General features: G+C 44.6%; 1 protein-coding gene across 1 annotated transcript in view; it reads left to right on the plus strand.

Moving 5' to 3' along the window:
• The window catches only part of Rufy2 (RUN and FYVE domain containing 2), a 39,172-nt gene that overhangs the window by 4,954 nt on the left and 6,380 nt on the right, over window positions 1-27,838 (plus strand). The window contains exons 3-16 of the mRNA XM_036167165.1: window positions 7,352-7,475; window positions 8,151-8,212; window positions 8,884-8,949; window positions 9,607-9,676; window positions 11,709-11,810; window positions 11,912-12,028; window positions 14,401-14,568; window positions 16,878-16,975; window positions 19,415-19,534; window positions 21,574-21,703; window positions 22,712-22,806; window positions 24,136-24,184; window positions 25,691-25,768; window positions 25,859-26,116. Of these exons, the coding sequence (XP_036023058.1) occupies window positions 7,352-7,475; window positions 8,151-8,212; window positions 8,884-8,949; window positions 9,607-9,676; window positions 11,709-11,810; window positions 11,912-12,028; window positions 14,401-14,568; window positions 16,878-16,975; window positions 19,415-19,534; window positions 21,574-21,703; window positions 22,712-22,806; window positions 24,136-24,184; window positions 25,691-25,768; window positions 25,859-26,002 (1,423 nt within the window). The 3' untranslated portion in view covers window positions 26,003-26,116. The remainder of the gene's footprint in view (window positions 1-7,351; window positions 7,476-8,150; window positions 8,213-8,883; window positions 8,950-9,606; window positions 9,677-11,708; window positions 11,811-11,911; window positions 12,029-14,400; window positions 14,569-16,877; window positions 16,976-19,414; window positions 19,535-21,573; window positions 21,704-22,711; window positions 22,807-24,135; window positions 24,185-25,690; window positions 25,769-25,858; window positions 26,117-27,838) is intronic.

The following is a 27,838-nucleotide window of genomic DNA, read 5'->3' on the forward strand; positions in this document are numbered from 1 at the left end:
AGACACGGTCTCCCACTGAACCTAAACTGTGCTACCCAGGGAGGGTTTCTGGGCTCTGCCTGTTGGCCTCCTCACTCAGGGTTTTCACATGGGTTCTGAAGATCCAGACTCAGGTTTCCATGCCTGTGCAGCAAAGCACTTTACCCACTGAGCAATCTCCTTGGTCCTTACGCTGGTTTCTAATTCTATGTGTATGGTTGTTCTGTGCGCATCTATATGCATGTAGTGCCTGCAGAGGCCACAAGAGGGCACTGGATCCCCTGGAACCTGACGGGGATATAAACAGCTGGGGGCCACCATGTGGGTGCTGAGAAACCAAACCCACGTTCTCTCAAAGAGCTGAGTCATCTCTCCAGCCCCTGATGCTAGTTTGGTTTGTTTGTTTTGTTTTGTTTTGTCTTGTTTGTTTTTTGAGGCAGGGTTTCTCTGTGTAGCTTTTGGAGTCTGTCCTGGATCTCACTCTGTAGGCCAGGCTGGCTTCAAACTCACAGAGATCCACCTGCCTCTGCCTCCCAAGTGCTGGGATTTTTAATGCGCCACTGCCGCCCGACTTATGCTAGTTTTTTGAGTAAGCAATTTTATCTCGAGAGGTCAACAAATGCCGCTCTGGTAAGGTTTTGGGGGGGTTGTGGGAGTTTTTTAGACTTTATTTTGATTTATGTACATGTGTTTGCCTGAATGTATGTTTGTGCACCTTGTAGGTATAGTGCCTGCCTGTGGGGGCCAGAGTGGGTGTAGGATCCCCTGAGACCAGAGACACCACGTGGTGCTAAGAAACAAACACAGGTTCCTTGGAAGAGCAACTGGTGCTCTTAACCACTGAGCAACCTCTCCAGCCTCAAGTTATTAAGTACCACCGTATGCTTTGGAAGAAAGAGCTCTCTGGAATATTACACCTCTCTAAGAGGTGTTATATAGTGGGACGGGCCTTCGTCTCTACACCACGGCACATGTGCCTTTGTGTGTGCTCACGCGAACTTGAACATGTGCACACATAGACATAAATGAAGGAACAAAACAACTAAGTCATCTATCTTATTCATAAGGATTAAGGGCTGGGGAGATGGTTCGGTGGGTAAAAGGTGCTTGTCACACAAGCCCAATGACCTGAGTTCCAGCCTCAGGTCCCACAGTGTAAGGAAAAGGCCAACCCTGGAAGTTGTTCTCTGACTACCCTGGCACCCACATGCCCTCACTCCCACACACCTACATCATACATATGTGCTCCGCAAGCGCGCGCGCACACACACATACACACACACACACACACACACACACACACACACACACACACACACGAATATCAAAATTTAAAAGTTAAAAAATGGTGGGGCCAGACATGGTGACACATGCTTTAATCCCAACACTCCAGAAGCAGAGACAGGCAGAGCTCTGTGAGTTCAGGGCCAGCCTGGGCTACATGGTGAGTATCAAGACAGCCAGAGCTACACAGAGAAACCCTGTCCCCAAAAAGTCAAGTGGAGCAGTGGTGGTGGCACACGCTTTTAATTCCAAAGGTGTGGGGGTAGGGTGAGGTGGGGGGTGCACAGAGGCCGGTGGATCTCTGTAAGTTCGAGGCCAGCCTGGTCTACAGAGTAAGTTCCAGGACAGCCAGGGCTACACAGAGACGCCTTGTCTAAACTCGCCCCTCAAAAATAATAATAATTTTTACCTGAGAAAAGTTTTCAACTCTTTTTTTTTTTTTTGAGACAGGGACTCACTATGTGGCCCTGACTGGCCTGGAAATCTCTATATATAGACCAAGCTGGCCCTGAACATACAGAGATCTGCCAGCCTCGACCAGTGGCTAATTCTTTTTTTTTTTTTTTTTGGTTTTTCAAGACAGGGTTTCTCTATGTAGCTTTGCACCTTTTCCTGGAACTTACTCGGTAGCCCAGGCTGGCCTCGAACTCACAGAGATCCACCTGGCTCTGCCTCCCGAGTGCTGGGATTACAGGGGTGCCCCACCACCCCCTGGCTCAGTGGCTAATTCTTAATTCCTGATGAAGGGACTTAGGAAAACTTAATGAAGGAGCCAGTATGGGCTGAGTTATAGAGTGAGCTTGGCTTCTGATGAGAAAACAGAAATAATCCTTAAACTAAGTTCGGAGAGGACGGCACGTGAACTTCTGGGGATGACCAAACGTACTTACTTAAGGCCTGGCAAGTCCCGGACACTCGCTCCGATTTCCTCTGCTTCTGGGTACAGCTTCTCCACCAGTTCCAGAGGGCCCCAAATAGTTTTGTTATAACTCAAAAATGATTTTCTCACTGGAAAAAAAATATAAAGTACAATTTCAACTCACAAAACGGGAGTGACATCATCTTAAGTATTTAGTTACAGATCTGGAGAGATGGTCCAGTGGCTAACAGTGCACGTTCTTCAGGCATGAGGACCTGAGCAAATCCCAGCCCCCACCTGGCAAGCTGGGCGTGTGTGTGTGTGTGTGTGTGTGTGTGTGTGTGTGTGTGTGTGTGTACCTGCAAACCCAGCATTGAGGGTGGAGATGGGCAGCCATGAGGGCCTGCTGGCTAGCCTGCCCAAGTGAAACTATGAGTTTCCAGCTCAGTCAAAGAGCCTGTCTCGGGGCTGGAGAGATGGCTCAGCGGTTAAGAGTACTGAATGCTCTTCCAAAGGTCCTGAGTTCAATACCCAGCAACCACATGGTGGGTCACAGCCATCTATAATGAGATCTGGTGCCCTCTTCTGGCCTGCAGCCATATATGCAGGCAGAACACTGTATACATAATAAATAAATAAATCTTTAAAAAAAAGGGGGTGGGTTGCTGGAGAGATGGCTCAGAGGTTAAGAGCACCAACTGCCAGAGGTCCTGGTTCACAACCATCTGTAATAAGATCTGGTGCCCTCTTCTGGCCTGTAGTCAAACATGCTGTATACATAATAAATAAATAAATCTTAAAAAAAAAAAAAAAAAGAGCCTGTCTCAAGTAGGGTAGAGAGCGACAGAAAGACACTGTCCTGCTCTGGCCTCTGTATATGCGTGCACACACAGACACACAGACACACAGACACTTATAATCTTAGCTCTATGGGAGGCTGAGACAGGAGGATCAGATGTTCAAGGCCTGTCCCGGTAGCTTAGTGACATCCTGTATCAATAGAAAGGGAAGAGGCTGGGGACAGGAGACATACCTCCGCAGTAGAACATTTGTCTAGCATGCACAAGGTTGGAGGTTTAATCCCTAGTACCATCAGAAATCAGTAAGTGCATACATACACATGTACATACACACACACACATCTTAGCTGTTCTTCCAAATCAGGGACATCCAGGTAAGTAACTAAATAATGGCCTGAGTCTTTCTTCACCAATACCAAAATAAAAAAGATCTGATGGCCTGAGTCTTTCTTTTCTTTTTTTTTTTTTTTTCCTTTTTCTTGGTTTTTCGAGACAAGGTTTCTCTGTGTAGCTTTGCGCCTTTCCTGAATCTCGCTCTGTAGACCAGGCTGTCCTCGAACTCACAAAGATCTGCCTGCCTCTGCTTCCCCAGTGCTGGAATTAAAGGCGTGCGCCACCACCGCCTGGCTGTCTTTCTTTACCAATACCAAAATAAAAAGATCCGATGGCCCTGGCAGGACGATCTTCATATGTCTATTGAATAAATCGAGCACAAAGCCAGGTGTGGGGTTTACACCTGGAATCCTAGCACCTGGGAGGCCACACCAGAAGAGTCAAGTTTAAGCCTCCATGGACTACAGAGAAAGTTCACAATCGGTTCGGAAACTCTGCAGTATCTTGTCTCAAAATGTCTGAGACATGTTAAGAGCTCTGAAGGTATAGGTGATTTAGTTCACAAGCAGAATGCTAGCCTAGAATGCACTCGGCCCTGGGTTTGATCCCAGTACTGAAGGAAAAAAAAAAAAAAGGATAATAAAGTTGCTTTCCTTCTAAATACATAAAATTGCAACTTTTATTCTGACATCAGGTAACATAAAAACATCTAGGCTCGGGATACAGTTCAGTTGGTAGACTGCTTGCCTATCATGCAGGAAGCCGTGGGTTTGAGCCTATAGCATCACATGAAAACCTTGATGCCATAGCCTATGCCTGTAATCAGGGGAAGCATCAGGATCAAGGGTTCAAGGGCATGGTGGCACAGGCCTTTAATTCCAACACTCTGAGGACTCTGAGTTCAAGGCCAGCCTGGTCTACAAAGCAAGTTCCAGAACAGCCAGGGTTACATAGAGACCCCTGTCTTAAAAAACCACCCTACCCCTCACCCCCAAAAAGTTCAAGGCCATCCTCAGTTACGCAGCAAGTATGCTACAAGAAAGAGCCTGTCTCGGGCTGCTGTTGAGGACCAGGGTTTGGGGCTCAACAATCTTTATCAGGTGGCTCCAGGAGATCTGATGCCCTCTTCTGGTCTCCTTGAGCACTGCATGCGGGCAGTGCATAGACAAAAGCAATCAGCATAAGAAAAAACAATCAGACCTTCAGCAGATACAATGTGGCTATCACAGGCGTGATCACCTAAGCAAGGGCAGCCACCGAGGACAACTTTACTGTGGGAGAATAATCACCAAGGCTAAACAGCGTTACAATGATGCACAAGGATAAGCCTGTGACTACAATCATTCACTGTCATTAGGAAATAAAGGATAATGCTTTCTGGAGATAGATGATAGATAGATAGATAAAAATAAAGTTTAACTATTTTGGCCATGATTATCAAATTCCAATTCAGCAATTTAGGGGAAAAGAAAGATTTTTATCATTGCTATTTAAAAGCACCAAAACATATACAGGGAGGGGGGCAGGCTGGAGATGGCTGCTGGGTGGTAAAGGCACCCCCCTGCAAGCATGACGCCAGACTTCCATCCCAAGGACACATCTTGGAAGGAAAGGGGAGGACTGATTCCTGCAAGCTGTCCTCTGACCCCCACACTCACGCCCTGGCTGCACATAACTGGTAATTTCCTGATGCAATAAAAGTACCTGGGAGATGGGCTGACAAGATGGCTTGGGGTTAAGAGCATGGACTGCTCTTCCAGAGGACCTGAGTCAGCCCCGGCATCCACCTGTAACTCCAGCTCCAAGAGTTGGAACGCCTTAGGCCTCTGGTGGCCTGCATTCATGAATACATACCCACATGCAGACACACTTAATTAAAATAAATTTCAAAATCCTTTTTAAAAGCTTCTGTGGGGTGGACAGATGGCTTAGCAGTTAACAGCCCTTGCTGCTCCTCCAGAGGTTTAGAATTCAGTTCCCAGCATCCAGGTCAGGGGGCTCCCAACCTCTCTAGCTCCTGCTCCGGGGAATCAGACGCCCTCTTCTGGAATCCTTGGGTAACCTCACACACAGGACATACAGACATACACATAAACTTGTGCCACCACAAACACCCCAGGCAACACAGGCTGGCCTCAGACTCACTTTTGATCTTAAATACCAGATCCTCCTGCCTCCACCCTCCACGGGCTGGGATTACAGGTATGGACTACCACGCCTGGCTTGTTATTTAAGTAAAAGAATTGTTATTATCCAGTATATATTTAAAAGGTGAATACTAAACAGCCCGGTTTGTTGTGTTATTTTGTGTGTCTGCACAGGTATATATGGAGGCCAGAGGTTAACCTTGGGGGGGGGGGGGCATCCTCAAGAGCCATCCACCTTGTGTTTTGAGGCAGGGTCTCCCCTGGGACCAATGGACCCCCAACTAAGCTAGCTGGGATCCTCCTGCCTCCACTTCCCCAGTTCAGGGATTACAAACTTGCTACCACATCTGCCTTGCTATGTGGTTACTAGGGACCAAACTGAGTCCTCCAACTATACTGACTAAGCCACCTTCCCAGCTTGCCATCTTGTGTTTCATCCCAAACGTAGTTCTGAGTTGCATGGTTCCTTGATAAGCCCTCTGCCCTCTGCACAGAGAAGGCTCCCACGTTTTAGCCCTTGGGAGGCTTGGGCTACACAGCAAGAACCAGGCCAGTCTGGGCTATTTGCCAATTCCTTGTCTCAAAACAAAACTACCACCCCAGCTTGGAGCACACCTTTAACCCCAGCACAGGAAAGGCAGAGGCAAGTGGATCTCTGTGAGTTGGAAGCCAGCTTGGTCTATACAGTGAGTCCCAGGCTAGCCAAGGCTACACAGAGACCCTCAGCACACACACACATTTCCCATATAACAACCTTCCATATGAGCTGCATAGCAGACCATCATCCTTTCCGAGGTCATTGGTTTTTATGGCAACCTGGGTCAGAGGACACTTTTCCATATGTCCCCATGCTCTGGAGACCTTTCTAGCTCAACAATCTACTTTTGACTGACTTCTTCAACAGGGTTCAAACTATTAATGAGTTCATGCCAGTATCACCACTCAGTTTCAGTTTCAAAAGAAATCCAAGGCTGGTGAGATGGCTCAGTGGGTAAAGGCATCTGCCTCCTACAGGTTACCCTCTGACCTTTATGTTCATGTGCACTCAGCGTGTGTGTGTGTGTGTGTGTGTGTGTGTGTGTGTGTGTGTGTGTAAACATAATAATTTTTTTAATTATCCAAGGAAATGAAAATCAGTTCAAGGGTAAACATTTAAAAAACATGTAATCAAGTCAAGCATGGTGGTGCACACTTTTAATCCCAAACCTTGGGCAGCAGAGACAGACAGATCTCTGTGAGTTCAAGACCAGCCTGGTCTATACAGTACATTCAAGGCCAGCCAGGGTTATATAGTGATCTCTCTCTCTTTAAAAAAAAAAAAAAAAAAAAGGAATATAGAATGTTTTTCTCCAATTATTTAATTTTTTTCCTTTCTGAAGGTCATCTACCAGGAAATGAACACATTCAATGTTTTTTAAAAATTATTATTGTGTGTATATGTTTGACATGGCCACAAGATTATTCAGTCTCTCTCCTTCACCTTAACCTGGGTTCCAAAGAGCAAACTCAGGCCTTCCGGCTCGTGTGGCAAGCCCTTTGCTCACGAAGCCATCCCATTGGTCCAAAAGCCATGGTCTACCTTTCTGCCCAAGCTGGCCTGGAACTTACTCTGTGATTCAGGCTGACCTTGAACTCATGGCAATCCCCGCCTCAGCCTCCTTAGTACTGAGGATTTGAGGCATAAACTTTCATGCCCAGCATACCCCTTTTTCTTTTGATTTCTCTTTGTTTTTCCTTCAACACATCTTTCTCTTCTATTTCCTTTGGTCCTTTTAATTTTTTATGGAGACATTGAGCCTTTTTACAAGTTAGGTGTTCAGAATGCACTTCCGAGGAACTTAGGTAGTTTCCATGTCTACAAGGTGGAAGGAAGGGGAGGGAGGTGAGCTGTTCCGGGTGAGCTTTAAGCATTAGGTTTGTGATGACGGTCTCCGTTCTGATGTTCCCAGCGAGTTCTATGAGTACCATGCATTAATGATGGAGGAGGAAGGAGCCGTGATTGTTGGGCTGCTGGTCGGCCTGAATGTGATTGATGCCAATCTGTGTGTGAAGGGAGAGGACCTAGACTCCCAGGTGAGTGGTAATCCAAATCGGTGTTCTCATTACACACAGTTCTTCCTGGATCTCAGTGGCTCTAAGATCTAACAGTGCTGTTAAACACTTAATGAGCAAAATTCAGTTGCATGTTGTGTTAGACAAACACCTGATAGAAACAGCTTAAGTGGGCTGGAGAGATGGCTCAGTGGTTAAGAGCATTGGCTGCTCTCCCAGAGGTCCTGAGTTCAATTCCCAGCACCCACATGGTGGCTCACAACCAGCTGTAATGAGATCCGGTGCCCTCTTCTGGCATGCATGTGTACATGCAGGCAGAACACTGTACATAGTAAAATAAAAAAAATAAAAAATAAATAAAAATAAGGAATGCAGAGTAACAGGCAAGGCCCAAGGCCAAGATACGCCCCTCAGAGGCATGTCCTCAGCAGTGGCTTGCTCGGCCGGGCTCCACCTGCCGCAGTTCTGAGTCTCCCTGTAGTCTTCAGGTTTTAACTGGAAGAAGGGATAAGCCACTGCTGTAGGTCAGAGCTGTCAGGATGTCAAAAGCACTGGAAACGCCCTCCTGAACATGCCCACAGCATGCTCCCCTGACCTGTCATCTCTCGGGCCAGCGGAAATTGACAAGACCGCCATCATACCAGAGCTGCTGAGGAGGACTTCTTCTCTTTCAATAAGACTATTTATTCATTTCAGGTTGGAGTGATTGATTTCTCAATGTATTTAAAGAATGAAGAGGAGACTGGGAACAAAGAAAGGTATGCTTTCCTCCGGATTTCCCAGTTTTAGGGTAGGGGTGTGTGTGTGTGTGTGTGTGTGTGTGTGTGTGTGTGTGTTGTTTGTTTGTTTGTTTACTTTGTGTTTGTCTGTTTAGAGACACGGTTTCTCTGTGTAGCCCTGGCTGTCCTGAAACTCACTCATAGACCAGGCTAGCCTCCAACTCAGAGATCTGCCCGCCTCTGCCTACCTAGTGTTGGGATAAAAGGCTTCCGATACCCCCGGACCCACACCTAGGGCTTGTGGATTTTAAGTAGCTATTTGCAGATGAACTTGTGCTGTCTGTTCACAGTGTGGTTTCTGCTCCTCCCTCCCTGGAGCCCTGGCTTGTACTTTTACTTCCTTTAAAAGCTCTACAGGGCAGATAAGGAAAAGTCCCTTAAACGAGGTGGACTTTGGTCCACAGTAAGGAGTCTTGGTCCGCTCTGTCCTTGTTGAGAGACACCTTAATGACTATATTTTGTGACAGTGGTGGCTTATTATCTAATTGGGTCTGTTTGAAGTGTATGAATGATACATTAGCAAGTAAGTCAGGTTCCTAGTGCTGTGTGACAGTCTGTTTTAAAAGCAAAGCCGCATTTTATCACTGATTTTTGCAGCCATTTCCAGATGATTCAGATATATCTTACGCTCCCCTTTCCTCCCACCACAGGAATGTTCAAATTGCCGCCATCTTAGACCAAAAGAATTACATTGAAGAGCTAAATAGACAACTCAAGTAAGTGTCCCGAGCACCTGCCCGTGTCCCCCAATCTCATCGTAGGGGCAGCTTTGTTTCCCACGTAATCCCCTTCCGTTAGCACTTTCACGTGTCTGCCTTAGAAGCGCTTTTGAGGGGCTGGTTAGATGCACAACCGAAATTAGTAATACACAGAGAGCTGGGTGTGGTGTCAAACACCTGTAATAACCCCAGGACTTGGGAAGTAGCTGTAGGAAGGAAGGTCATGAGTTCGAGGTTCAGTTAGTAAGACAGTTTGAGGCCAGCCTGGGCTAAGCAAGGTCATGTCTTTAAAAATAAAAATAAAAATAAAACAACAATAACAACAAAACACCCAAAGCCAAAACTAAAACCAAAGCCCCAAAGGCCGCTGGTGTGTCTCCTCACCCGCACAAGGCCCTGGACTCAAGGCAGCCCGGCATCTAACAGGCTCCAAGAGAAATAGAAATGTATCCAGAAATGTTGAGTCTTCTGCTGGGGTCCTTATTGCTGTCTTAGCTCAGATCAAGTTAGCCAGGTTAATGAAATTGTCCCCCTCTAGGAGTCTGTTCTGGGTCATGGGTACAGGCCGATAAACGTGAGTCTGGGGACGTGCACTGTCCTTGCTGGTGTGAGCTTGTGGGATTCTGAATGAGTTTTTTTCTTTGCCAACTGCAGCAGCACAGTCAGCAGCCTCCATTCAAGAGTGGACTCGTTAGAAAAGTCCAACACTAAGCTGATCGAAGAGGTACTGTGCCCAGCCCAGCGATGGATGGGTGTCTTTTGAGTACTCTGTCGTTTGTGATCCTTTTCTGTTTAAAGGCGCGCGCGCGCACACACACACACACACACACACACACACACACACACACACACTCTTTCATCTTGGTGGGACGTTTGCAGTGGAAGGTTGTACGTTCTAGAGAACTCCCATAGACCTTAAGTTCCTAATTGCGTGACTCTGAGGTACTGTTATTCCTTACAGTCCGTAACCAGAAGTCGGCCCCAGAGTCCCCTAAACTCATAAGGTGTGATTCCTGTTACAGGGGGGACCTGTGTGTAGGTCATGGAATGACTTCTAGTTGCCACTGTCTGGCTAGTCAGATTATTTCTCTTCACTAGCAACGCTGCATAACCCTGTTGCCTGCCTCGCACCTTCTCCTGTGTACAACCTATCAGCCATGGCTTCCCACGCTGTGAATGTGGCCATTGGGTGCCCCTTTGCAGAAGAGTCAGTTCATCCTTTAAAAATAAAAATAAATAAAATCCTGGGCTTGGGGAATTGGCTCAGTAGTTAAGAGTATTTATGCTCTTAGAAAGGACCCAGGTTCGGTTCCCAACCCACATGATGGCTCACAGCTAACTTCAGTTCCAGGTTCCACCCATACACTCATGAAGGGATACACTATAAATGAATAGGTCTTAAAAAAATTTCAGCCCTTCAATACTATCCATAGAGTTATTTTTGAGATTATTGTTTATTTATTTGAGATAGAGTCTCAGAGATCCATCTGCCTCTGCCTCCTAAGTTCTAGGATTAAGGTATGGGCAATCACATTTGACTTTTTTTTCTTCTTAAGTTTATCAAAACTATTTTCTGATGTATGCTAGAAGCCTGTTTTAGCACTGTGACCCTCTTTTTCCATGATAATTAAAATTCTTCTTTTAGAATTGTCCTGATTTCTTTCCAAACCAGGGAGTCATGATAAGTTGATAATGCATCGGTAGCCAAGCGTTGGTGGCACATGCCTTAATCCCAGTACTCAGGAGACAGAAGCAGGGAGATCAGAGTTCAAGGCCAGCCTGGTCTACAGAGTGAGTTCCAGGATAACCAAGGCTACACAGAAAAACCCTGTCTCTAAACTCCCCACCCCAAGAAAAGAATGCATCCGTGAGGCCAAACATGGTGGTGTACACCTGTGATCCCAGCACATAGGAGGCAGGGTAGGGAGTTCAAGCCAAGCCTCAGCTACATAATGAATTTGGGCAAGCCTGGCCTACATAAGATTCCGTCTCACAAAAAATCCAAAAGAACAATTAAGAATTTCATCTGTGTATTGCTGGCTGGACTCCCACTTGGGACCATTCTGGAGCTGCTCATGACCCTGTGTCTCTTTCTTCTGGGCTTTCCATACACAATGAGGTTTGGGCTGTTTCCCCAAAGTGTTCAGAAATGTATGAACTGATGGCCTCTACTTCCTCTACTTTACTTGCCCAGGCTTCTTTTCATTTGGGGCCTCAGAGCCAAGCCACCTGGGTACTGGTGTGGGGCTCTGGTGCTGAGAGTTATCTGTCTGAGCTGCCACAGTTCCCGGAACCCCATCACCTGTCACATCCACCGGGTGGGTGTCCTGTTGAGTCGCCATGAACATTTAACACATTTTCAAATAGCACAACTCTTTTTCCATACACACACGTCTTTACAGTGTGCTTGTTTTAACAGTTTCTATTTTATGTGCACTCGTGTTTTTCCTGTATGTCTGTCTGTCTGTGTGAAGGTGTCGGATCCCTGAAACAGGAAGAGTTACAGATGGTTGTGGGTGGCATGCCGTGTAGGTGCTGGGACCTGGATTCAGGTCCTCCGCAAGAGCAGGAAGCACTGTTGACTGCCGAGTCGTCTCTCCAGCCCAGCGTACATTCTTATGATGGCGCCCCTGTAACGTGCGAGTCTCATCTTACTGGTGTTAGCGTTTGGTCTCCTTTGGTTTGTAGCCACAGACCTAACCCGTACGGCACAAGACGCTCAGAATGGCCTTTTGTTTGTGCTTCACCCTTTGCAGTTAGCAATAGCGAAGAATAATATCATCAAGCTCCAAGAAGAAAACCATCAGTTACGTAGTGAAAACGAGTTGATCTTAATGAGAACACGGCAGCATCTGGAGGTGAGCAGTGACCGCAGAGCTGACTGGGGTCCTGAGTCCTGCAGGCGAGGTGTGTGTGTGTGATGACAGCATGGTGTGACGATGTGACCTCTTAATCCTAGGTTACCAAAGTGGATGTGGAAACTGAGCTGCAGACATACAAGCATTCCCGGCAAGGTCTAGACGAAATGTATAATGATGCAGGAAGGCAGCTTCGAGACGAGTCACAGCTCCGACAGGTAGTTTACCTTGCAGTTACACTAGAAAATCGTGGGGGTAACTTACTCTCAAGCAGCACTGTTCAGATGCTCCAGCCTTAGCTTCTGGGACATAGAGCAGAACCTGACAGCCTTAATACACTGACTCTTTTTTTTTTTTTTTTTTTTTTTGCATTTATTTTGCATGTGTGCACACAAGTCTTAGCACATGTGTGGAGGTCAGAGGATAGTTTTCCAGAGTCAGTTTTCCTGCCACATGGTTCTTCTACCACAGATCATCAGGCCTGGTGGCAAACACCTTTATCCACTGTTCTAGTCCTCTGTTTTGCTGTGATAAAGCACTGAAGTCCACACAGGGGAGGATAGGGTTCATCACAGTCCTTCACTGGAGCCTGAAGCTGGCCTGCTCACTCAGGCTCGTGCTGGGCTAGCTTTATACAGCTTCCAGAACTGTACTGCCCACAGTGGGACCTTCTACATCAGTTATCAAGACATCCCCCCACAGACACCCACACACGAGTCTAAGCTATATCTAATGCTAACTGTGATGCCCATGGAGCCATGTTGCAGGCCCAATGTTCCTGAATTTTTTTAAGCTTTAAAAACACATCTCTTAGTCTTTTTAAAGCCTTCCAGTCTGTGGTTGTTGTGTGAATGCAGACCACCACCACAGAAACAATATGTAAGAGGACATAGTGAACTATGTAAATATTAGCAATCTCATACTGAAAATGTTAGCTTTCAGATAGTGGAACATACACAAAAATGCACACATGTAGCTTAATGAGTCATAATGCAGACACTTAGTCACTGCCCTGGCCAAGAAGAGGACACTTGCCTGCCTTTCGGTATACTCTTTCTGTTTGTCTTTAACCTCAGCAAACGTCTTAATCAGATTTTTATTTTTTTTTTTTGAGATAGTGTGCTGTAGGTAGACCTTTCTGTCCCGCCAGCCAGTTCTCAAATAACCAAACAGAGACTTATTATTAATTACAAATGCTTGACCAATAGCTTAGGCTTGTTACTAATTAGTTCTTACAACTTTAACCCATATCTCTTATTTACGCTCTACCACATTGCAGTACCTTTTTTCAGCAGGGCATGTTCATCTCCTGCTTCCTCAACATCTGGCTGGTGACCTTGCCCTTCTTCATCCCCAAGCTTCTTTTTTTTTTTGAAGATGTAATTTATTTATCATGCATAGTGTTCTGTCTGCATGTTTGTCTGCAGGTCAGAAGAGGGCATCAGATCTCATTACAGATGGTTGTGAGCCACCATGTGGTTGCTGGGAATTGAACTCAGAACCTCTGGAAGAACAGCCAGTGCTCTTAACCTCTGCCCACACTCCTTTTTTTTGTCTGCAAGTCCCACCTAACCTTTACCTATCTATTGGCCATTTAGCCCTTTATTAAACCAATGAGAATAACAAATATTCATTGTGCAAAAAGATTGTTCCACAGCAGTGTGCTGCTTAGTTTTTGTTAACTTGACATGGATTTGAGTCACCTGGGAAGAGAATTTCAACTGAAAAAATACCTCCATCGGATTGACATGAAAACAAGTCTGTGGGACATTTTTTTGATTAATGATTGATATGTGAGGGTCCAGCCCAGTGTGGGCAGTGCCTTTTCAGGCAGGTAACCCTGGGCTATAAAAGAAAGTAGTCTGAACAAGCCATAGGGAGCAAGCCAGTAAGCAGCATTCCTCTATGGCAGTTCTCAACCTTGCTAATGGCTGCAACTCTTCAATACAGTTCCTCACGTTGTGACCCCCACAACCATAAAATTATTTTCGTTGCTCCTTCATAACTGTTAGGAATCATAGTGTAAATGTCTGTGTTTTCCGATGGTCTCTTGGTGGTCGTGGCCCACAAGTTGAGAACCACTGCCCTATGGTCTCTGCCTCCGGGTTCCTGTCCTTGCTTGTGATGGACTGTAACCTGTAAGCCAAATAAACCCTTCCCTGGCGAGTTGCTTTTGTTTTGTGTTTTATCACAACAACAGAAAGCACACTGGGACAGACAAGATCTCACTATGTATCTCTGGCTAGCCTGGAACTCTGTGTAGACCAGCCTGGCTTCCAACTCAGAGATCCTCCTACCTCTGCCTCCTGAGGAGTCTTGGGATCAAAGGTGTGCACCAGCATGCCCAGACCTTCTTCTGAAGTAGAATCTCACTGTGTAGCCCAGGCTGGCCTTGAACTCAAAGCAATCCTCCCGTCTCATTCACTTCAGTGCTCGGACTACACATGTGAACCACCACACCAGGCAGGTTGATTGTTCAATGACAGAGTTAAGAGGAGCAGATGAGTGGGACATTGTTCACAGTATTGTTAATGATTGCACGTCTGATTTTGATAACCTGTTCATGAAGAGAGACATTGTGAAATTTCAGGATGTGGAGAATGAGCTGTCAGTACAAGTTGGCATGAAGCATGAGATTGAGCTTGCTATGAAGTTGCTGGAGAAGGACATTCATGAGAAACAAGACACTCTAATAGGCCTTCGGCAACAGCTGGAAGAAGTCAAAGCAATCAACATCGAGATGTACCAAAAGCTGCAGGTACAGAGTGCTCTTCCATTCTTGGTATTGCTAGGAGTCAAGCCCAGGCTTCCTGAATACTGGACAAGTGCTGTACCACTGGGCCACTGATTTCCACCCCGGGTTCATTCTTTCTTTTTCTGAGACAAGGTTTCTCTGTGTAATCCTGACCATCCTGGAACTCACTGTATAGACCAGGCTGGCCTCAGACTCACAGAGATCCACCCGCCTCTGCCTCCCGAGTGCTGGGGTTAAAAGTGTGCGCCACCACTCCTGGATCTTCTCATTGTTGGGACACGGTGCTTCCCTGATTGAGGTAATTTAAGGAAGGATTAATTTGGGCTTACAGTTTGAAGGACAGTCAGTTATGCTGGGGAAGGCAGTGGTGGAGTAGCTTGCAGCCCACGCTACTGAAGCTGCTTGCTCACAGACAGGACGGGAAGGTAGCTAGGCTGTACACCTCAAGGCCCATCCTAGTGACTCATTTCTTTCAGTGGGGCCCCACCTCTAAAGGTTCCACAACCTCAGCCAGAGAATGGTGGTACAAGCCTTTAACCCTAGAATTCAGGAGGCAGAGGCAGGCAAATCTCTGCCAGTTCAAAGCCAGCCTGGTCTACAGAACTAGTTCTACAACAGCCAAGGCTGTACAAAGAAACCCTGTCTTGAAAAACAAAAAGATTCCACAACCTCCTGAAGTAGTACCCCCAATTGGGACCAGACACTGAACCTGTGGAAGGTCATGTTCTCATTTGAACCACAACACAGGTCTCACCTAGACAGTTTGTAGTCCTGCTCGATTATAAGCATAGACACTCAGGCCAAGGTGCAGATGTGAAGGTCGGACGAGAGTATGCGGGAGCCAGTTCTCTCCTTCCACCCTGAGGTTTTTGGAGATGCTACCACATCTGATGATTTGAGTGTAAGTCATCTCACTGGCCGTTTTTTTTTTTTTCCAACGTAAGACTTGGCTTATTTACAGTTGTTACTGCAGGCAAAAACTAACTTGTACATGATTTCATCTACAAATTCACAGGAAATGACCCTAATTCTTTGGGTGTTTTTTTGGATTTGAGAATTGAACCCAGTGCCTTGCGCTTGCTTGGCAAACGCTCTACCACTGAGCTAAATCCCCAACCCAGACCCTAATTCTTTGTTGATTCATCATGATAGCAATGCATCTTACCCACCTTTGAGTTGTATCTCCAGTCTCAAATCTGCTTTCCTTTCTCCCTTCTCCAATTGGCTTTTCAATTTCAGCATTTTTGAAAAATATTTTAAGAGTCTTTTTGCCTGCATATATGAATGTGTATCACATACAAACCTTGTGCCCTTGGAGGTCCAAAGAGGGCATGGAATCCTCTGGAACTCGAGTTGCAGATGGTTGTAAGCCACCACGTTGATGCTAGGAACCAAGCTGAAGCCCTATGCCAAAGAAACAGGTGCTCTTAAAACAGAGCCATCTCGGGCTTGGGGATTTGGCTCAGTGGTAGAGCACTTGCCTAGCACAAGGCCCTGGGTTTGGTCCTCAGCTATGGGGAAAAATACAAAAAAACAAAAACAAAAACAAAAAAAAACAAAACAAAACAAACAAACAAAAAAACCCAACAAAACAAAAACAGAGCCATCTCTCCAGGCTCTAATTTCAATATTTTGTTTTCATTTGAGATGGGATCTCACTGTGTAGCCCTGGCTAGTCTGGAACTCACTTTGTAGGCCATGCTGGCCATGAACTCCTGTCTTAGCCTGTGGAGTGCCGGGATTAAAGGCCTGTGCCACTGTGTCTGGCCCTCAGTAATCTTTTATTACATATATTGTAATAAAACTTGTGGAGTGGGTTATCTCCTTTCATTGTGTGGCTCCTAAGGATCCATACTGGCAGCAAACACCTTTAGCCACTAAGTGATCTTTCATACCTCTCAAATGTTTTTGTTTGCTTGTTTTTCAAGACAGGGTTTTGCTGTGTTACCCTGGGTGTCCTGGAACTCACTCTGTATCCCAGGCTGGCCTCGAACTCACAAAGATCTGCCTGGCTCTGCCTCCCTAGTGCTGGGATTAAAGGTGTGTGCTGCCACCACTGCCGCCGCCGCTGCCACCACCACCACCACCACCACCACCACCACCACCCAGCTGTTACCTTATTCTTACTATTTGGTTATTTTTGAGGACTGGCTGCCCAGGCCGGCCTTGGTGGCCCTGTGTAGTGAGGCTGACATTGAACCCATAATCCTACCCACCTCTGAGTGCTAGGATTCCAGGCATATACCACTATACTTGGCCTAATGTTTGAGTTCAAATCAAAGCCACCATAAATGTTGTGCTTTTATAAATAGGGCTCTGAAGACAGCTTGAAAGAAAAAAATGAAATAATTGCCCGACTAGAAGAAAAGACCAATAAAATCACCACAGCCATGAGGCAGCTGGAGCAAAGGTATAATACTCCTGTGTTCTCCTCCTTCCCCATTCCCTTCTTCACCTCTGACATCTGCCATAGAAGGCTGTCAGGAGACCTCACGTAGGCCCTGTGTCTAAGCTGAGCCAGATTTTGTGCTTTTTTTGGTTGCTGCGTGGAATCAAGTTGCTTTATTAGGGTGATGATTCACTTAAAGTTGCTCTCTTGGAGATACTTTAAAGGCACAATATCTGTGACATAAAACTGAACAAAGACCTGGAAAAAAGAAATGGCCAGGCTCTGTGGGACTGTCCCATTCTTCACCATTGGCCACCTCCTATCTGAAAACAGCATGAGTAGACAGTGTAGTTGCTCTGAGCTATGACCCTCAGCCTACCCTAGGCCAGGGTTTTCTGTCAGTGGAGCTCTTTGATGCTGACATTTCATTTTACTGTTGGAAAATGTAATGTATCCATTGCGCTGTCATGTGGAGTCAACATGTCTGCCATTGCTTTCTTTGGATCTACTTAGGAAAAACATAACTATTGATGCTTTACTGACACAAATATTCTTTTATTGACATCCTCTTTCTTCTTTTTTTCTTCTTTCTTTTTGTTGTTTTCTTTATCCCCACTTTTACATTTTGGACATCTTTATTACCGTTTCTTGTCTTTGATTTCTGTCCATTCCATTATGAAGTGACAATGATTTGTTAACTCAGACTAGGACAATTGCAGTGTCATTGGTGAAAAGTGCTGGCAGTGACCCCCAGGACCAGTACAAGCTGGTCAAAGACATCTCCTTCTGAAACCCACTCACAGTGCAGAGCCCATCCTCTGCCCATGTTAAATGGAAGAATGGATGCGCTCTCCTGGTGTACAGGGCTGTAGGAACCCTTCATGGCTGCTGTGAGACACAGCAAGAGCACTGGGCTCCCCATGCACTCCTCAGCCTTGTGCCTCAGCTGCTTGGAGGGCAAGATTTTCAAATGGTTTTATCTTCTTAGCAACTTTTTGATGGAAACTAGAAACCTTTAGTTTCAAGCTGTGTTGGCACAGATACACACACACACACACACACACACACACACACACACACACACACACACACACACACACTTGCACACGCTGCCTAATGGCTCCTTACTGATTCTTAAAGTTAAGAGTTCAAAGCAGTTTCTGAGCCAGGTTGGCCGCTGCCCTGGGCTTCAGCACCTCAGTTTTCCGTCCCCCTTCCCAGCCCCCTTTTGGACAGCACAACTTCAAGGCCTACCTCACTTACTTTACTTCCTGTTACCTTAGAGAAGAAAGCTGAGCCCTCCCCTACCGCCTTAACCCTTTCATTTCAATGTAAACCTAGAGGGAACTTCCTTCCTCTCCTCTCCTTGGAGGCTTTTATACTCACAATGTGTATTGCCTTACTTAGGGTTTTTTTGAGGCAGATAGGAAGGTGCAAGAATTCTCTTGTGACTTCTTGTGAAGAGTTAATGTCCACTGAATCCTGGAAATATTTTCTTATAAACCTCAGAAATGTTGATGTCCAAGGGAGGCCAGGAGTGGAGCTAAGTCTAGGGAGAAATAGTGACTTAACAGATGAAAGGGAAAATGACCACAAACACTTTAAACGAATCTTTAATATCCAAGGTGAAGAATAAAAAACAGGGACTGCAGAAGTGTCACAGCAGTTAAGAGCACACATGTTCTTATAGAGGACCTGGGTTCAATTCCCAACACCTATATGATGTGGCTCACAACTGTCTATAACTCCAGTTCCAGAGGACCTGACACCTTCTGACCTCAATGGACACCAGACATGTATGTGGTGCACAGACATACATGCAAGCAAAACATTCATAAATGTAAAAGAAAAACCTAAAAGAAAAAAATTATCCATACGGAATGATGCCGACAAGCATTAAATCTTTTTGAATCTTAGTATGTATATCTACACACACACACACACACACACACACATACAGCTTTGCATAATGGAGCAACTGCATAGAGCTCTGCTGGGAAGACGCTATTACTGAGAACTGTTGCTCTTAGCCTCGTAGCACACTGGATTCCCGGTACACACACCTTAGCATCACATGCAACAGGTGTGTTCTGCACTTACTAGAGACCCGTGTGCTACTCATGGTTTGTAAAAAGGCAATAACATATCTAGCCATATTTGAGATTTGAATCATTATCCTCCAACGGTAAAAACTGTATTGCTTTGCATTAATTATGAACAAGAAATAAAGCAAATTTCAAGATAGTTTTCTGGGCATATTATATCTTGTACTGAAAAAAGAAATCACAGAACACTTTCTAGACATTGTCTGGCTCTTTCACGTTTGAGTTGTGAGTTCTCCCCAGACTTTGTTTTCATTTAGAAATGTTTCTATTTCCCCATTTTTCTTTTGTCTTCTTCACCCCTTGACACCCTAGTTCTAGCCTCAGTTTTACCCAAAGTTGATTTGAATTACACCAGATTGCAGCAAGCAGAGAAGGCACAAACGAAAGCTGAAGTGGAGGATGAGCAATATGCCCAAGAGTGTCTGAGCAAATCCGACAGTCTGCAGAGACAGATCTCCCACAAGGAGCAGCAGCTGTGAGTGTTTGAGCTTCATCTTGGAACCGAATTCTTGTACTGACATGGTCTCTGCCAGCCCGTAGAGCCACTTCAGGAAGGTGTGTGGGGACATCTGTGATGGCTCAGTAGGTAAAGGTGGTTACCACCAAGCCTCAGCTCAACCTCCAGGACCCACAGGGTAGTCCTGCACGTGTCCCAGCTCCTTACACTAACAAATAAATATAAAAGTTGGGGTAAGGATGTAGTTCAGTGGGAGAGTACTTTGCTAGCATTGTTGAGACCCTGGGTTCAAGCTCCAAAACCACACGTTCTGAAAATATAATTGTTACTCCTCCTATTATTTTATCTATTTACTTTTGGAGATAATGTCTCATGTATCCCAGCTGGCCTACAGACCTCCCTACATAAGTAAGGGTGAATTTGACCCTCTCTTCTTCCTGCTTCCACCTCTGAGTACTGGAATTAAAGGTAACTACCACCATACCTTGCTTACGTGATGCTAGGGATCAACACCCATGGTTTGTTTATGCTACACGAGCACTCTATCCACTGAGCTACATCCTCAGCTTCTGTTTTCTTTCTTTTTTTTTTTTAAAAGATTTATTTATTATGTACACAGAAGAGGGCACCAGATCTCATTACAGATGGTTGTGAGCCACCATGTGGTTGTTGCTGAGAAATGAACTCAGGAGCTCTGGAAGAGCAGTTGGTGCTCTTAACCTCTGAGCCATCTCTCCAGCCCCTCCTGTTTTCTTTCTAAGATTTAATTTTTTTTTTCATTTTTATTTACACTTGTGTGTCTCTTTATGGCCGAGGCATCTCTTTAGCCTACTTTCTTTTAATAACAGAAATAGTGCATGGTTCCTGGGGAGGAACATTAGCAGTGCTTTCAGAGTAAGGACCGAATAACTATTAAACTCTGTAACTGTTCTGGGCCACAGTGTAACTCATTGGTGGAATATGTGCTGTTTAGTTTCAGGCCTCAGCACCACAAAATAAGGACAAAATAAGACTTTTCTTTGTACATATAAATATATAGGCAATACATGGTTTAAGTTGCATTGAAAGTTATATTTACTTATTTAGTCTGTTAGCATGCATGTACCAGAGTATATATGTGAAGGTCAGAGGCTAACTTGTGGGGGTTAGTTTTCTTCTCACCATATAGGACTGTGGGATCAAATTCAGGTTGTCAGGCTTGGCAGCGAAAGGCTTTACCCACTAAGACAGTGTCTCAAAAAATATAGCTCTGGCTGTCCTTGAACTCAGATCGACTGCCTTTGCCTCCCAAGTGCTAGAATAAAAGATGTGTGCCACCATGCCTGACCTAATTTTATTTTTAATAATTTATTTTTAATTTATGTGCATTGATGTTCTGTCTGCATGTAAGTCTGTGTGAGGGTTCAGATCTTGGAGTTACAGACAGTAGTGAGCTGTCATGTGGATGCTAGGAGTCGAAACCCAGTCCTCTGGAAGAACAGCCAGTGCTCTCCAGACCCCTAATTTTATTTTTAAAATAGAATCATATTTGACAAGCTATCTTGAACCTTTTGTTGAAACAGGGTCTTGCTCCATAGCCCACATTGGTTATATAGGTGAAGGCAAAGGGATCTGAAATTAAAGGTCATTTTTGGCTACATAGCAATTTTGTGGTTAGTCTGGGATATATGAGAAAATAAATAAAACAAAAGGGACTGGAGAGATGGCTCAGTGGCTAAGAGCATGCAGTAGAGGAGCTTCAGCACCCAGACCAGGTGGCTCAACACCTGTAATTAAAAAATAAGCCTTTAGGGGTTGGGGATTTAGCTCAGTGGTAGAGTGCTTGCCTAGCAAGCACAAGGCCCTGGGTTCGGTCCTCAGCTCCAATAAATAAATAATAAAAATAAATAAAATATAAAAAGTAAGCCTTTAAAGAAATCAGTAGGAAGACAGTTGTAACCCTGGCACTTAGGAGGTGGAGGCAGGAGCATTTGGTTTTAAAGGCTAGTCTTGGCTACATGAGACCCTATCTTAGGAATGACCAACTACACACTGAGCTTCTGTGTTTGCCATTCAAGGGTGCAGCTGGAAACGGATTTGAAGATTGAGAAGGAATGGAGGCAGACTTTGCAAGAAGATCTTCAAAAGGAGAAAGATGTCCTAGCTCATCTTAGAAATGAGACCCAACAAATCATTAGTCTCAAAAAAGTAAATAGTGGTAAAACTTTTAAACTTTATATCTTGACAAATGTTAACTGTTGTTGGAAATGGGGTTTCATACGATAGCCCAGACTGTCTCTGAACTCTTGTTATGTAGCAAAAGCTGGCCTTGAACTCATGGCAATCCTGTCTGAGCCTCTAGAGTGCTGGGATTAAGGCATGAGCCACTGTTCCCAGCCTGTGCACTTATGTAAACGATTGGGGGCTGTCAGTAAAGTTCTTGGAGGACTTGTATTCTAGCTCTGGAGGCATCCCTGAGACTCACTGGCCTCCAGTCTACCTAATTCATGAGCTTCAGGTCACTGAAAGACCCTGCCTATCTCAAGGGAGGTGGTAGGCAGTCCTAAGTACAACCAGGGTTGTCTTCCAACCTCCACAAACACCTGCATACAAGTACACACACCTTTTAAAACAAGATACTTTACACAATTTACATGCATATTAGAAAACAGGATGCACTTAGTCATCTTAGGACTATGAGTAAGGAGGTTGTGTGGTAATAGTTGATTATATAAACAGCTAGGAAAAAGCTTCAGATACATTGTTTCTTATAAAAAGATTAAGTTGGGTGTGGTGTGCACCTGTAATTGCAGCACTGAGTAGGCTGAGGCAGGAGGATCAGGAGGTTGAGGCTACAATCCCAGCATTCATGTGGTGGCTCACAACCATCTCTAAACTCTAGTTACAGGAGATCCGATGCCCTCTTCTGACCTCTGGGTATCGGGCATGCACATGGTACACATACATACATTCACACACATAAGTCTTTTTTAAAAAGAGTGAAATTGAGGGGGAGGGGGGATTTGAGAATTCCTCATTAAAGCATGACAGAATATTCCTATAATCCCAACACTTGGAAATGGAAGCAGGATCAGGTCATGCTTCAGCCTCCCGAGAACAAAGCTCAAAGATACTTATACTTTCCTAATTAATGATATATATGCAATAGGGAGTTTCTTGGTTTTTTTAAAGTTATGTTTCTGTTTTTTATTGAAGGAGTTTCTCAACCTCCAGGATGAAAATCAGCAGTTGAAAAAAATATACCATGAACAAGAACAGGCTCTGCAAGAACTTGGCAGCAAACTCTGCGAGTAATCCCTCTCTCCTTCCTTCAGCTACAAGTCCACAGACTCATGGAAGACATGAGTGTACCAGATCAGCTGTGCAGAGGGGCTCAAGTGTGGGGACACTAAAAAGACTAGATTCCTTAAAGGGATTGAGTAATTCTGTGCATTTTAGTAGACCTTGGTTCTGAAGGGTTCCAGCAGGTGAATGCAAAGACTGTTGTTTAATTCTTCAGTGATAAAAGAATCCAGAAGCTTAATTTTGTCAGAAGAACATGAGTTGAATTTTGAAAATGTTCATAGCTATCAGACTATTTTGAGACAGAGCCAGTTTTGTGTGAATTAGAGGTAGTTTTTATGCCTTTAAGGGTCAAATCTCACCATGACACAATGTGATCTTGTAGTAAAATGTTACTGGGATTCTATAAGAACTAGGAAAGTGGCTGTAATCTTGGCAAGTAGAAGATCAGGAATTCAAGGTCATCCTCAGCTACATACAGAAGGACCAGCGTTGAGATCATGCCTTTAAAAAACAAAGAAATAGGGGCTGGAGAGATGCTCAGTGGCTAAGCGCACTTGTTGCTCTTGCAGAAGGCCTAGGTTAAATTTCCAGCACCCACATAGTGGCTCACAACCACCTCTAACTCCAGTTGCTGGGGATCTGATGCCTTTCTGACCTTTGGGCATCAGGCATGCATGCACATGGTACAGACATACATGCAAGCAACACATTCACATATTTTAGAGAAACGGAGAGGGGAGATGTGTGAGAATACCATCATTTCAGTTTTATCTCAGGATTGTGTTTTCCCCTCCCCCCTCATTGTGAGAAAGAATACTGCTCTATTGTCTAGGCTGGTGGGAATTCTGGGCTCAAGTGACTCAGTCTGCCAAGTACTGTATGCCACTATGGCCAGCCACTTCAAATGTGATACATCATTTCTTCGTGAGAAAATTCAAACATGTTTAAAGTTCAACTATAGTTTGACCTTGAACTTTGATCTTCTGCTGTGCAACTTCCCAGGTGCTGGGATTACAGATGTCTGCCACCACGCACGCCCAGGTTTATATGGCTTTGTGCATGCACTTCCAGAGACCCTTTCACACAGTGAAGCTTTTGAGAAATCTAGTTGTAGATTGTGAGACTATCTCAACAAAAACCAAAATCAAGTTGTGGAAGTCTCACTGATTTTTTTTTTTAGGACATTTAGAAGAAAATACAAAATATCCCCTTAGCTGGAGGTTGTTACAATCTAAAATGATATGCAATGAAAAATCAACACCTTTCCAATGAAATATCAGGTTTTCTGTATTTACATGCATACTAAAATTTGGACCTCTTTGTAATGTTTTTAGATCCAAACTTAAAATAGACGACATAAAAGAAGCCAACCAAGCATTACAGGTGAGTAAAAAGGTTTGTCAGTGCTGCTGAAAGCTCAACTGTTTGGGAGACAGGGGTGTGGGGAAGGCCTTGGTCTGGTCCCAGCACCAGCAGGGTGTATACAAGTCCCAGAGTCCAGAGGTGGCAGCACTGAACGGGAGTGGGTGATGCTATTCTTTCTTCATTTTTCTTTTGCTTTTTTGAGACAGGGTTTCTCTGTAGCCCTGGCTGTCCTGGAATTCACAGAGATCTGCCTTCCTCTGCCTCCCGGGGGACTGGGATGAAGACTACCATCTCTGTTCTTACTGAAATATTTTAAAAGATGGAAATGGATTACTTAGTGCCCGCTAAAGGATGTATTAATGATCTGGATGAAAAAATGACATCATAGTGCTACTTTAATAGATAACATCCTTGATGACTCTCAATTTACCCTTCTAGAATAGGCTTCTGATGCATACAAGCTGCTTTAACAAGTCTAGAATGTGTTACTTTGGGTGTGTCTGAAAGAATCCTCCTATGACAAGGCATTATCAAGTCAGCACTTCAGTGTCAAGGGATGATTTTCTATTCCAAATTACCCTTTAATTTTTTAATTCAAGTGTTACACGAAAATAGTTATTCAAAAAGTCCTGGAGCCTAGGTTATGTAATGCCAGCCAGCACTCTGAACCAGTTTTAAAAAGAATGTGTTGGATCTCTCCGGAACTGGGGTTACAGAAGATTGAGCCACATGGATGCTGGGAATTGAACTTGGGTCCTGTGGAAGAGCAGCAGCACTCTTAATGACTGAGCCATTGCCCCAGCCCCCATTCTAAAAAGATTTCAAATAACCGAAATGTTTGCTCTCTTGCCTTTAACCCACCTTAGCTGCTGCTCCAAAGGGAGCTGCCTCCAGTTCTTGCAGCTCTTCCCTTGGGCATCTAGCTCTGCATTCAAAACAATGGGCAACCACTAAGGCCTCCCTCTGTAGAGCTGGCAATGGAACTGTACCACTGAGCCACGCTGTAGCATGTTTTCTCACCTTGCTATGGATGTGGGGGACATCTTTTCCTCAGAAAAGCTTTTTTTCTAGATAGGATCTCACTATAACCCTGCCTGGCTTCAAACTCAGGAGTGCCGGGACTAAAGGCAGTCATCACCACACCCTATTCTTTCTCCTGTTGTCAACTGCCTGTCACTTCATTTAACACCAGAGTCTTCTCATTCTTCTATGACGACAGCATAGCACCTCTATCAAATGTCCCCCAAAGAGTTAGGTAGCTCATTACTTTGTCTTGGAAGTCTGGCCCCCTGCCCACATCTGGCCTTGGCCCCTCTGTCCTGACATTTCTAAGTAACTCTGACCTTTCTATGAGAGCTATATGGCCTGAGCCTGGTACCTTCGTTCTTGAGTTCCTTTATTCTGAACAGAAGTGGCTCCCTGAAAAATGATCAATCATAGGAATTCTGCCTTTTCTGTTTCATGCTTTTAGCTAAGTGCAAGTGTTAACTGATGTGAACACAAACATTCATCTTTTCCTATTAGGGACTGGTCTGGCTGAAAGACAAAGAGGCAACACACTGTAAGCTTTGTGAGAAGGAATTTTCACTCTCCAAAAGAAAGGTAAGAGGGGGTGAAAGTGAGCCCAAACATTTTGGCAACAAAAAGGGCTTCTAACTCAAGTTTTTTTCTTCCCAATTTTCCATTTAATAGCACCACTGTAGAAACTGTGGGGAAATTTTCTGTAATGCCTGCTCTGACAACGAGCTACCTTTGCCTTCTTCACCAAAGCCAGTGCGAGTCTGTGATTCCTGTCATGCAATACTCATTCAGAGATGCTCCTCTAATGTGCCGTGACACTAGAACTCAATCTTCCTGCACAGAAGCACCTGCCGTGAGTGTGAGGACCAAGTGTCCAGTCAGCACTGTGCCTCTCCTCCAGCTAACACCCAGGAGACTCTAAGTTGTATAGTTAGTATTCCGTTTCTGCACTTACTCAGATTTTAAGATAGCATGTTTTATCACTACTTGGAACAGTCATGTAACTCTTAAGGAAAGGCCAGATAGCAGAGCTAATAATGCACATTTGCCTTATCTTCTAGAGGCCTTCTTGAGAACAAGGCCACAGTTTGTTTAACTGTCAAGTTAGCACCTGATGGTGCCTGTAATTCTCTTAATGCACTTTAAAGCTTCACAATTCTCAGAGGAAGACTGGAAATGCACTCGCTTTGTGATAATATGCCAATTGAACATCCTTTTTTTGAAACAAGGTTGAAACAAAGTTGTCCATTTTGACCATGAACTCATAAGACTTCCTTGCCTCAGCTTTGAAGTGCTGGGGTCATAGGTGTGTGCCTCCACATGAGGCCTGTATGTCTTCCTTGTCTGGTAAGATTCTAATTTAATTGTATTTATTTGTTCTTTTCCCCTCGTCTACAATGGGAAAGGCCAATAGTTTTTCCCCATACCTTTCTTTTTGCTTGCCTACACCTTTCATATAGTGGATTAAAGGACCAGCTTTCCCTTCTACTTTAAGGAATGTTATATATAACCACCATCCTTGTTTTACAGATGCTACTTTTTATAAAGGGTTGGATCCCAAAGGCCCCACAGGCTTTTAAAGATTCTAAACATTAAAAATTAGAGCATTTAGCCGGGCGGTGGTGGTGCACACCTTTAATCCCAGCACTCTGGAGGCAGAGCCAGGCCGATCTCTGTGAGTTCGAGGCCAGCCTGGTCTACAGAGCGAGATCCAGGACAGGCTCCAAAACTACACAGAGAAACCCTGTCTCAAAATACTGAAACAATAACAACAACAACAACAACAACAAAAAAGAGCATTTAAAACTCTGCCTATGCTATGACATAATTAAGTGCCCCCATCCCCCAATTCTCTTAAGAAACATTTAGCATTACATTCCAGTGTTTACACCTATCCATAGTAGAATTTCACCCTATGTATCAAGTACCTTTATGCTATGTTCTTAGGCGGATAGTTTCTTTTCCAGAAGAAAAACATTAAGTTACTTAAACCATGACCATTCAGGATCTTAAATATATTAATTTCTAGTCTTGCACTTTTAAGTCTATAAGCTCTCCACAGAGATTTTACATTCCTAAAGACAGTTTAGTGATTGGGCAACTTTCCTGATCCTAATTCTTCAGGATCTTTTTTCATCTGTTATATTTCAGTAAATTTTATAAATTGCCAAAATGACAAAACCAGTATTTTCACCAGCTCCTGGGGTCAACTTAAATTAGATACACCAGATTTTGAGGCATCCCGTTTTGGAAACAGGGACTCCTGGAACCCAAGTTGGCCTCTAACTTGGTGTGTAGCAGATAACCATAAACTGATTCTCTGACCTCCACACCTCCCAACTGCTGAGATTACAACTGTGTGCTGTTTTATGTGGTGCTGGGGATGGAACCCCTGGCTGTGTGCAGCTTGGCTAGGTATTCTACCAACTGAGCTACACCCCCTCCTCCCGGCCGCAGATGTCATGTGTTGAGTACTGACAGAAATGGCCTTAAAACAGAATTAAGATGGGAAGGCAGAAGGCAGGAAGGCCACAAGTTCAAGGCCAGCATGGTTCATCCCTAGAGCTCCAGATATATAAAACAGTGAACACCTGGCTCAAAAACTAGAAAAATAAAAATTATCTCCATCAATACAAAATGCTTCAAGAATAT

The sequence above is a fragment of the Onychomys torridus genome, chromosome 18, assembly GCF_903995425.1.
Source record: "Onychomys torridus chromosome 18, mOncTor1.1, whole genome shotgun sequence".
Lineage (NCBI taxonomy): Eukaryota > Metazoa > Chordata > Mammalia > Rodentia > Cricetidae > Onychomys > Onychomys torridus.